This window comes from Nicotiana sylvestris, chromosome 3 (assembly GCF_000393655.2).
Source record: "Nicotiana sylvestris chromosome 3, ASM39365v2, whole genome shotgun sequence".
Taxonomy (NCBI): Eukaryota; Viridiplantae; Streptophyta; class Magnoliopsida; order Solanales; family Solanaceae; genus Nicotiana; species Nicotiana sylvestris.
The window spans coordinates 25,138,125-25,150,738 of record NC_091059.1 but is presented as its reverse complement, the minus strand read 5'-3'; the positions used below and the strand labels follow the sequence as shown (position 1 = coordinate 25,150,738).

At 36.4% G+C, this 12,614-nt stretch overlaps 1 protein-coding gene across 1 annotated transcript; it reads right to left on the bottom strand.

Annotated features, from left to right (window-relative positions):
- Window positions 1–1,001: 1,001 nt before the first annotated feature.
- LOC104229703 (zinc finger CCCH domain-containing protein 52-like) lies at window positions 1,002–5,244 on the bottom strand. The gene is made up of 3 exons (XM_009782394.2): window positions 4,919–5,244; window positions 3,977–4,037; window positions 1,002–1,978 (listed from the first exon to the last, which is right to left on the bottom strand). The coding sequence occupies exons 1-3, from the start codon at window positions 4,989–4,991 to the stop codon at window positions 1,231–1,233; spliced, it is 882 nt and encodes a 293-aa protein (XP_009780696.1). The 5' UTR covers window positions 4,992–5,244; the 3' UTR covers window positions 1,002–1,230.
- Window positions 5,245–12,614: the final 7,370 nt, after the last annotated feature.

Genomic DNA, 12,614 nt, shown 5'->3' with positions numbered 1-12,614 from the left:
GTCATCTAAAAATGGGTACTATAACTTTTTATATATATCTTTCCAAGGATGCCTGATTGGACGTCTCCAGCAGTTTGGGATGAAGAGATGCTTTTCTTATTTGTGTAGAGAAACATAAAAACAATAAAGGAACTAAAAAACAACCGATAAATAAAATATTCTGTCACTGAAGATTCAAAACATTGTTTAAACTTATCCTTTTCGATAACTTTGGTGTTCGCATGACCCCAAAAAAAAAATCTTATAGTGTTCGAAACTTGACTAATTCATTAACCTTATAGGAGTAATTCACAAGTACTGTATCAATGTTAATCGTCGAAACTAAATCAGATAAACTAGAAGGGGACGATTGGAGCAATTGATCTCAGCATGAAATTTGATATAAGATAATATAGTGTTTGATTGGTCGTATAAGATATACGTAATAGTTACCGCATTATAATGTAACTTTTGGTTGGTGAAATTAAATAATATTTATAGTACTACTCAAGAATTCATGTGTCATTTTATGAGAGATATAATGTAGAATAGAGACACTGTATTAACAGCAATGGGTCTATCTATTTAAAGACAAAAATTCCCTTTCGAAGTAAGATTTTTCATCTACAACAATCTCTTTTAATACTATTAATTATCATATACCATCAATGTCACATTTACCATACTCAAAATAGTATAAACATTATAACAGACAAAAAAAAAACTTATTTAACGAGAAGTTTTATTTTGTATCTCATACAACTTACACTAGTTGTATGAGACTCCTTTTTGTTTCACAAATTTGTGGACCCCAATCTTACACTTCTTGTCCATAGAAATCTAGATCTACAAAACTGTGAGACAAAAAAGTTGTCTTAGAATAAAATTTTCCCTCTTTATGCAACGACACTTATCTTACAGTTTTCACTGTATCCCTTCACATCCCCATAGCCGTCGTGATCCACAGGTGAAGTTACAGAGATACTAATCAGAAATCACAAAAAATATGCATGGGATGAAAGTGGAATATAGAAGAAAAAAGGATGGCTAATTAAGCATCTGACACAAATAAGCAAAGCTAGAACTAGTACGTCTGTTCCTTTAAAATGTCAAAACCATGCAGAGACAGTAATAACTCAATCTACGAAAGTTGCATTAATAGAGCCCAAAATTGAGAATAATACAATGGACCAGCACAACCGGGCATGCAGTAAAGCAAGGGACTACAAAGACTTAAGCTGCCTATAAAGCTCACACCCCTGTTTTGCGCAATTCAGTAGCACCATGGGCAAAGTGGCACCTTTCTCCAAAAGTGCAAGAACCTTTAGCAAAATTCTCACACAGCTTAGTCTTGTAGTTGCTCATTTGAGGTGGAGGTCCGCCCTGCACTGCCGGTGCTCTTCCAGGGCCACCAACTGATCCAAGGCTGCTGATCAACTCTCTTACCATGGCACTAGCCTGCGAAATTTGTTCAAATGTGCCCTCCAGCTCAATGTTCCTGAGATTTTTATCTGTTTCATGCTCACGGATAGCCAGCTTGGCTCCTGTCTGCCGACAGATCTGCTTAGAGTTCACCCCGCCCTTCCCAATGATAGCTCCAGCAAGGGAAGCATCGACACTGATCTTTGCAGTGGCTGAGGTACCAAAGCTAGCAGCAGGTCCTGAAATAGGAGGCTCCATTCGCCCACCAAAACGGCCAGGAATAGGTCCACCCCCCATGGCACGTGGATCATCTTGTGATGGCACGATAGGCTTGCCAATTTCCCAGTCCCCATGAGCAAAATGGCATTTGTCCCCAAACTTGCATCCTTCAGCTGAGTTGAACTTGTTGCAAAGTTTGGTTTTCACAGCAGGAGTATTCCCATTGGGCATGGGTGGTGCTGCTGCATTCCTCGATGCTGGAGACGGTGCCATATTCATCATCTGGGCCACAGCATTATAGCCACCAGGAACATAATGAAGAAAGTGGCAGCTCTCACCAAAAGGGCAGCCAGCAGTGCTGCATAAGAACAAGATAAACTTCAAAATCAGATTCCGCATATCATATAGCAGCATGGATGATGCAGACAGCAGACACAAGCAGATAATCACACTTTCAACACAACTGGACTAGAATATTAGCACAAGTGCACTCTAGACACAACGCAAAATATCCTATTACACTAACCAAGCAATAGCACTCTTCCTGGACCATTAAGTGAAGCTATCAGGTTCGTCGGTCATGATGTGAGATTGATTTAATCATGTAATCCAACTGCATGAAGTAGGGTCAAGAGAGGCTAGAGTTCTATAATCTAACTACCTAGAAGACAATGAGCATGTAAGATAACTGCATAAAGCAGGTTTGGAGAGTCGATCCAACTTCCCAGAAGTCGATCACCACATCTTGCCTCCCCCCCCCCTTAAAAAAAACCTTCCAAAGCAGATAAACAAAGAAAACTATCCATTTGGAACAAAAGCAAAACAGCACTTCAAGAGCAAAAAATTTATTTTCTTGTACAAATAAGAATAAGAATTAAAAAATAAAAATAGAAGGAAAAAAATGTATTAACTCCAATATAGTCTACTTTCGTTAGCACCCACCACTCCACAATTCCAGAAAAGAAGACAGTTTAGCACCAACATAAAATTGTTAAAAACACCTAAAAGAAAAGAGAGAGAAAAATCATTTTAAAAATCTCTTCCTCCGCAAAAAATCTCTAGCTTCTGGAAACAATATAGAACACAGAAAGATAAAAAGCTTAGCAGCCTGGCTGGCTTAATCACTTAAATGTGTTTCAAAAATATCTAATGGCCTGGTGGCAATTGACTTGAGCCTTGGGGTTTACTCCCTTTCAAGGTCTCAAGTTCGAAACCCACTGGGTGCAAACAATTTCTGAGGACCATCGGACTGGGTAAAACCTGAATTAACCGTGGTGCACTTGCGGGAAACTCCTTGCCGAGGGCCTATGCACCCCCGGGATTAGTCGGGGCTCTTAAAGACTCGGACACCCGGTGCAAATCAAAAAAAATATCTAATGTACGAAACTCACTCGCGCATTGACAAAGTATCAATACTTCTAATGGGAAAAAATACACGCCATCTCTTTTGTGCAAATCAATATCTATAACCCAACTAGTAGAACACCACTTGCATCTGCTCTCAGTGTACTTTCGAAAAAAGAAAATAAAATCTACAAGAGCATATATACTTCCATGTTCTTCCAAGTGTCACAAGCGACTCAGAAAATCTCAATGCAGAACCAGTCAATATAATCAAAAGATTTACAAAGATAGATAAATAGGATGCACAAAAATCAAGATAAACAGCACTGGAGCTTACAGATGTCACTGAGTATTTTAATCTCAATATTTTTAACAGCAATTCACCACTTAAACCAACTTACAACAGTTCTCAGAGAGCCAAAAGAGTTCCAAAAAAATGGGCCATTAAGACCGTTAAACAGTAGCTAAAATCCACTGTAGATTACAAGAATTAAACTAGAGTTAAAGAGAAGCTAGTATACCTCGGTAAATAACAGATAGAATCACGTACCTGCTATTCTAAATACATTACAAGAAGGCTGATAACAATTAAGATAATTATGGGGCAAACAATTACATGATTGTTGGGATACAACAAACCATAAAAGATTGTTATTTTCAGAAAATATAGAAGTTTGTCATTGAGAAATCATATTGTTTCTCACTCCATCTCCATTACATCTGTGAATGCTGTCTCTGGAAAATTTGTTAACAATAGCTTGTATGTGAGAAACCAGGGACATTATAATTCCTCCAAATGCGTAATAACTGACAATAATTATCTCAGCAAAATTGTTCATCATTATGCTTTTAGAGACTTTGGGAATCTCACGAGCAGAAATCTATTTTTTGGCGCTTATGACAAGAGAAGAATTATTAGAAATTACGAATTGTTGCACTTGAGATCAATTAAATTCCACAACAAATTAAAGTTCAAACTTCAATATTAGATTAGATAGGTAAAGATTTGAACCTGAAAAACTTCGTGCATGGCTTCGATTTGCTTCCTATACCACTTGATAACGAGTCCATTTCTGTTGCACCAAATTAATTAAATTTTTTACCAGTTAGAAATTAGTTAGTTGTTTAAGAACTGATGGTAGATTAAAATTAGACAGACATCATAATTTTTATTACCAGCATAACAGGACTTGGCTATAAGGTGATAACTCTTCAAGATACCCAACTTTTTCATCATACAAAGCAGACGTAACTATATTAAATTTCAATTCAGATGGTCTTAAGGTTTTTTCTATGTATACAATAAAAACTATTGGTTATTCTCAATTTCATCCTTTAGGGTGAGATAAAAATAAAATTTCAAAAATGTAGTCTCAACTACCCCTTTCAAAATACTCTCTGCATCCCAATTTATAAATTTATACAACACTGTTTCTGTTTTGGGATGTACAAAATTATTCCAACGCATTTCTAATTTTTTTTATAACCAGAAATTTATTTGGGGCCAACATTTAGGACCAACTACAGCCTTTGAAACTTGGGAATAATGGTCCCGCCGCTCTACCTTTCTCCACTTAAATACCAGGCCTAGTTCTCATGGTGCAGGGCTCGAACCTGTGACCTAAGTCACAAGTCCCAACACATTCTTAATATTATTTCATATATCTGTAGCACTATTCAAAAATTCAAATTCATTTAGCAATTCGAATATTTCAATTACTTTTTTTCCAAATATCACTCTAGTAGTTCTACCACAACCACTATTAGATTAAATAAATCAAATTAATATCTCAAACAACGTTCCAGCCAAATGCTGTCAAACAATAAAAATGCTTCTATAACCACTAAAGAATATAACAAAAAGGTTAGTAAAGCACAGCAAAACAAGCAAGAACCTTAAAAGCGAAAGTAGATCTAAGACGTTTTGTAAAACAAAAGAAACAAAAACACAAACCTGACTTAGCCTTCTTGAAACCGCCATTGGCATTAAAACCACCTTCGTTTCTGTTTCTCTTCCGAAGGTCCATGTCTACTAACTCTCAGATCCAAACAGACGAACCAAAATTACAACTAAAAATAATGATAAAGTAGAACAAAAATAGAAGCGTAAACGAAGAAAGATTTAGGAAGAAAAAACCCTACCCTAGAACTAGGGTTTTTCTCGAAGGGGGGAGAAGAAGAAGAAGGGTGTGGCGGTTGAAGAGAGAAGCAGAAAGCGTGGTGAATAAGAGATGAGATAATGAATAGAACAAACAGTACCCACTAAATAATAATATCAATAATATTATTAGTAGTAGTAATAATAAATAGTGGAATCCTATGATTTGTAATTTTGGATTTGGAAATTAGGGTTTAAATTTGGTTAAGAGTGTGAGTTTGGATTCCGCCCGCGAGTTCCTCGAAATTTGGATTTGGATGAGAAAAATCAGGGAACGTCACGTGCTCTCTGTGATGTTAGCTGAGGGATATAATAAGTCACGTGCACCTGGTTCTATTTGGGCTGTGGTTGCTTTTGGGCTGAATTGCCAATGATAGCCCAGTAGTTAACCCACTTGCGTAGTTGTAAAATTTTGGAATTTTTATCTCCTATAACAAAGGTTAACACCTTATTTATTTTAAATAAATACCATTTAAAAATTATATTCTATAGATACTTTTTAATGTTTATAGCAAAATATCTAATTTTGGTACCTCCTACCCCTAAGTCACTAAATACGCTATTCAGTTACATTATTTTCTTTCTCTCTCTAATTTGATACATATCATTCTCTCTTCCAAATAATACCGGATTCATTGACCGACCACCACTTCTCTTGGCTGGGATTTGGGAACCTCCTCTCCGGCGAAATCCAGTTGTACGGATCTCTCTCTCTCTGTCTCATTTCATCTCCTAGATTTTCCGTCAGATTTGAACTTGGTTATCTCAATTCCCAAATTCAAAAATGGGGGAAAACGATTTTTTAACCCCAAAGGCCCAATTGTAAGTACTAAACAGAGAATTTGACCCCGGATGGTGAAGGAGCTGCTGAGGACGGAGATGAACGTCGATGTTAGAAGGGAAACGAGCCATGGCTTCCTGTTGTTGTTGCTGCTTCTGACGTTATTGGTGCATCTGCTGCAATAGGAGTAGCTGGAATTTAGGGTTTGTTCTTGAACAAAGACAACGGATTTTGGGGCTAAGCAATTTGATTTTCTGTTAATATATTTTAATATATTTTCAACGTATCACGTTGTATTTTCATGTATTTCATTGTCTTTTTTTATTGTAATTCAATGTATCTCGTTGTATTTCATTGTATTCACTGTCTTTTTTTCCATTGTATTTCAATGTATTTCATTGTATTCACTGTCTTGCTATATGCCATGAATGTATTCATATGTTTTTTTTCATTAATATAATTTATGTATTCAGATGTATTTGACAATAGGGGTTGCTCTGATGGTAAACAACATCCACTTCCAACCAAGAGGTTGTGAGTTCGAGTCTCCCCAAGAGCAAGGTGGGAAGTTCTTGGAGGGAAGGATGTCGGGGGTCTATTTGGAAAACACCTCTCTACCCCAGGGTAGGGGTAAGGTCTGCGTACATACTACCCTCCCCATACCCTACTAAGTGGGATTATACTGGATTGTTGTTGTTGTTGTTGTTATGTATTCAGATGTATTATATAATTTTCTCTGAAGATTGCTATGTTTTGGGGGTATTTTTCGGTTGAGAATATTTTTTATAACTGAAAATACAAAATTTGTGTGTTATAATTGAGTTTGTTGAGTTATATTAGGAGTCTATTATGTTAATTGATTCACTTTCTATTTTAAAAATAGTGTAATCCCCTATTTCACGCCGTGAATATAGTAAAAAATAATTTATTCAACTGTAATCCCATGTTTTACTCCATGAATACAGTCGAATACACTCGAATACAACACTGATTAGCTGGACTTCCCTGATTCACGCTTATTTTTGCTACTGTATTGATGAATACAATAGCTTAAATACACCAAATACATCTTATAACCACAGAAAAGGTATCTATAATCCGTAATATAGCAAATGGTATCTATAGATGGTTAATTACTACTAAAAGATAGTGATTTATGAAAATTTCTACAATTTTCATGTGGCGCCCAGTTTTGCGCCACACATTGAATTTGTACCAACTTTTAAGAAAAAGTTTAACTAATATTCAATCTTTTTGATAACTTCAGATTCATATATTTTTCTCTTCTTCGTGATTGTTTACAATAAATTTGTGCATAATTTGCAATCACAAATAACTATAAAGAAAAAAGGATTTAATTGATAAACATGACAGGTTACAACTCTATTTATCCCTTGATTCTTCCCTTTGATTTGTTATCCGTAATTCGAGGGTCTTAGCGGCATATTTCTCGAACGTAGGATGATATACATCTTCTTGATGTATTTGATGATCAAGAAGCATATAGCAACACTCCATTTGGATCTTGAATGTTGCTAAAACTTTGAGCAAGAGTTATTTGACATGATCGTATATTTGATCTCTTTGTGCATATTTCGGGAGTTCATAGAATGGCTGAGATGATCTCCATTTTTGAGATATTCTTTAAGGGAATATGTAACCCCTTTTTATAGGAGTGACCTAGGGTTGAGGTAGAGTAGCCTCCAAGCTAGAGATTTGGTAGAGTAGCCTCCAAGCAACCCTAATAGACTCCTATAATTTCAAGAGTCGTCTTGTAGTATCTTGAATTTAAGATTTAGGTTGATCCGTTAAAATTTTGATGTCTACAAATGCTCCTTACTTCAAGGTTTGTCGGGGTGTAGGCTTGCCGAAACTTGAAGACGAGACTTGAAGTACTCGATTATCGCAACAGATAATTTTGAATCTTGTAGTTTTTGATTTGCAAGTCAGGATCCCAATACCTTTTTATTATATTTGTGAAAAATAAAATATTTTTATTTCTCTATTCATGCATTTTTAGTTTGCTAATTCACCGCTCAACTCTTTCTAGTTTTCTCAAATAGTAATTAAAATAAGAAATATTTTGTAACGATCCGACCGGTCGTTTTTCTTTCTAGAACCTCGTTCCCTTAAATAAGACTTTCTGTACTTTCTTTTATAATTTATGACTTGCGGAGATGGTTGGTTCAGAAATTGGAAGAGTTTGGGTTAAAATCGGAACACTTGGCTCCTTAAGGTTGGCTTAAAAGGCCAAGTTTGACTTCGGCCAATATTTTGAGTAAACGGCCTCGGAATCAGGATTTGACGGTTCCAATAGGTTCATATGATGATTTCAAACTTGGGCGTATGTTCGGATCGGGTTTCGGATTACCCAGGAGCATTTTGGCGCCTAATAATGAAAATTGGTTCTTGAAGAACTTTGAAGTTCTTTAAATTTGGTTTGGAGAGGGTTTTGGTGACATCGAGGTCCGAATGGGATTCCGAGACTGAGAATAGTTGTGTAATGTCATTTAATACTTGCACCCAAAATTTGGTGTCATTCCGAGTAGTAAAGTACGTTTCGGCGCATTGGAAGTAAATTGAAGAACTTGAAGTTCTTAAGTTTGACTCAATTGTTATAGGATGTGATTCTTAGTTTTAATGTTGTTCGGGCATTTTGTGAGTTCGAGCGAGTCCGTTTTATGATTCCAAACTTGTTGGTATGTTTGGATGGGGCCTCGGGATCCCCGGGTGCCATTTGGACGATGCGCGAGTTGAGTTTGAAACTCAACAGGGCTTGCTGGTGCACCAGTTCTGGTGTGCCCGCACCTGCGAGCCTATTTCTGCAGGTGGGAGCTCATAGGTACGAGCCAAGCACGCAGATGCGATCCAAGGATGGCCAGTCAGGTTCCGCAGATGCGGCTCCGTCTACGCAGAAGCGGGAGCCCGTCCGCAAGTGCGGCCCTAGCCGGCCCATCCAATTCCGCAGAAGCGGACACCTGGTCCGCAGAAGCGGATCCGCAGGTTCAACCAATGCACCCAGGTGCGAAAATTGCTGGGGCAGTGAGCTTCATTTAATATGGGACTTAAGCCATTTTCACTCATTTTCTCTCACTCTTTGGACAATTATTGGAGCTTCTTGAGAGGGATTTCCACCTAGATTTTAGAAGTAAGTAATTCCTACCTATTGTGAGTTTAATATATAGATTATGGGTTGATTTCAACATGAAAATTGGTAAAAATCATAAGTTTAGATGATAAACCTAGGGTTTGACAAGAATGAGATTTTACCACAAAATTGACCATGAGACTTAGTAATAATCATATATTTATGTTCTTTAGGTCATGGGCAACAACTTCCTTCAAAAACTTTTGGAATCCGGGCACGTGGGCCCGGGGGTAAATTTTAGGAAATCTTACCTTTGGGGTTGGGTAATCACTTTAATAGTTAGAATATGAACTTTTCAAAATTGATTAGTCTTACACTATTTGAATAGTTTTGGATTGTTCGGCTCCGGTTTGAGGGTTTGAACTCATTCTTGAGTTGGGAAGTAGGCTCTGAGACGAGGTGAGTCTCTTTTCTAATCTTGTAAGAGGGAAATTTTCCCATCGGTGAACTTAATCTATATGTGATTATTTGTGGGAGCTACGTACACACGAAGTGATGAGAGTCCATACGTAGCTACTATACCTGTCATGTCTGGGTAGTTTTAGGTTTACACCAAGCTTTGTGGACACCGTTATCTGATTATACTTGCTAATTGTAACAAAAGGAATTTAGTTGAGGATTTATAAGGATTTAAAGGCTTCAAGTTAAATTGTATTTATTTTTAAAAGATTCTAGAAAAGATTATGACTTAAATGATTAACTTTAGACTTGACTGCGTCGCACGTATGATCCGCTAGCAGGGTACTTCTTTAACTTTATGTCTGACCGCGTCGCATGTATGATTCACGAGCGGGGTGAATAGATGCATCTATGGTTCGCACCGTTCGACCCTCGGCAGTGCATAATTTACATTTATTTTAGATCGGGCCAAACGTCCTTGGTGGTATTCGTGTGTGATAATAGAACTAGAAACTAATCATAACTTATATAAATTGGTTGTTTGAGAGATCACTTGTTCTAAATGAAGGAAGTGTTTAATTGTGGTTCTTAATTATGATGGAAGAATTGTTCAATTATTTTATCCTGTTCTGAGTTTACTGTTATCTCCATGTATTATGCTTAATTAGAAATTCCACATTATTATGTTGTTGGTCCTAGTAAGTGTCGGAGTCAACCCCTCGTCACTACTTCTTCGAGGTTAGACTAGATACGTACTAGGTACATATTTTTATGTACTTACGCTACACTTCTATACTTGATTATACATGATTTGAGGCAGGTGCATCTGGCCACCAGTCCGGCGCGTAGACTTGATTCCCCAGCTCGAGACTTCCCTGTGAGCTTGTTGATACCCAATTTTTCCTCAAAATATTTTAAAATTGCATATATACCTTCAAAATCATGCACTAATAGCAATTGGTATTTTTCCACAATTTTCCTATATTTTTATTAATTTATCCAACATTTCATTTCCAATAAATAATTACAGAATTGCATCACAAGTGATTTCAAAAGCATTTCTTTATTTAACTTATTATTTATGGTCCTATTTAAACCAAATTATTTCATAATTAGCCAAATTGGCATCGTTTGGCTACAATTGCAATAACTTTGGAATTATAGCCCAAGCATATTATTTTATACTATTTTGACCGAAAATTAATCATTTGTATTTTAAAATACTAAGTAATCATTTTTAACTATTTCTATGCGTAAAATTCATTTTTGTACAATTATCAACTATTTTTATAAATTGTTTTATTTAATTTAATTGGGTATTTAACAAATAGCCAATTCCATTTCAATTCTAGCCTAATTAAATCAGACCCCAACCCAATTAAAATAGCCCAACCCCAGGCCCAATCCATCAAAATTACCCGACCCAAACCCTGGTCCAATCTGGACCATTGATCAATTCCAGTCAACGGTCCAGATCCCCCATTTCCATAATTAACCTAATAGTCTACCCCCCAAACCCTCATTCTCTCATCACTCTCCACCGTTATATCTTTCATCTCTCTCAAGACTCTCTCTGCTAAACCTAAGCTCCTACTCACCGGCTGTTGGCTCGCCGGTATCGATGGTGGTTCCACCACCACCCCTAGCCTTCATGGCTCCCTCACATGTCGAATCCTTGCTACCTTGAGGTCCTCAAGGGGATCAGAGGCTGTTCAGCTCATACCCATGGCCTTTTCATGCCGTTTTCAGGCCACCCTTGGCCGTCCGAGTAAGATCTTTATATTTTCCGACTAAATCCATGGCTTCTAAGCCGAAATCTCTTTATCTATGGGTTATCTATCTCTGAAACCCTAACTCATCTCTTGACTCTCCAGATCTATCATAGATCTGAGTATATTTTGAGTTATTTTTGCTGTTTTCCATGATAACCTCTCCAATTTTTCAAAATGCCTCTTCGTCGTCAAAACTAGGGTTTCTTAACCCCCTTTTCAAAATGACTTTTCCTCTGATTTTTAGTATTATTCTATAATTTTTACTATGTTTAAACAGTTTATTTAAGTTTTTTCTTTTGTCTGATTCATTACGTTAATAACCCTAATTATTTTGGTTTTAATCCTGGGTTCTGAGAACTGTCCTTGCTTATTTGTTCGTTTAATTTGCTCGCATGTCTGTTATTCATGAATATGTTCTATGTTTCTATGATTTTTACCCTATTATGCTCATTAGGGTTTCTGATTTTGCTTCTTCCGCCTATACTATGTTTATTCTGTTTATTAACATAATTTGCGTTAATTCCTCTAATTAGTACTATTTTTTCTAGTTGAATTCCTGACTTTATGTGATTTTTACTTTACTATGCCTATTAGGGTTTCTGATTTTATTCCTTCTTGCCTATGCTGTGATTATTTCATTTATTTTACTGCAATTTGTGTTAATTCCCTTAATCATTACTACTCCTATTTGAATCCCTAATTTCCTGTAATTGATACCTCTCACTAATCTCTTGTAATGATTTCCTTACTGATTTTCAACCTCTAAGATATTTTCTTGCCTTATCTTTTGGTCGACTATGCTGTCAATCGATTTTAAGTACTTTCCTTAACTAGATTTTCTGAACCTAGCCTAATTACTTGTTCTATACTTACTATACCTGAAAATATTTCCTTATGTGCTATGTTTCGGTCTTATGTGATCTCTTTCCTTATTTGTCTTTACCATTTGAAGTTAACTCCCTTAATTAAGAAAGTACTTATACTGATTTTATACTAATTGATACCTAGTTCCATGATTACTGCTTGACTTTGATTCTTACCTTATTATTCTGCCTAATTTCAAACTATATATATGCTCTCTCATTAACACACAAAAAGATGAACACATTGGTTCAAAAGCTCTCTCTTTCACACTCAAAACTTTCTGCGTTACTTATTACTGTTCTAAGGTAGCCGCCTGCAAGCCAAGGTTGACTATTGTGCTCTCATGTTCCTTCACTTTTGTGTTTACTACCCTCTTTACTGGTATGTCCTAATTTTAATTAAAAGTTTCAAAACAACATGTTTCTTTTATTACTTCAATTCTTCCTATTTCTAGTATATTTTCACTTATGGTTTTGTTGTTCAACTTGCAATTAATATGTTTACTTCATCACTTGATCAGCATGCTTC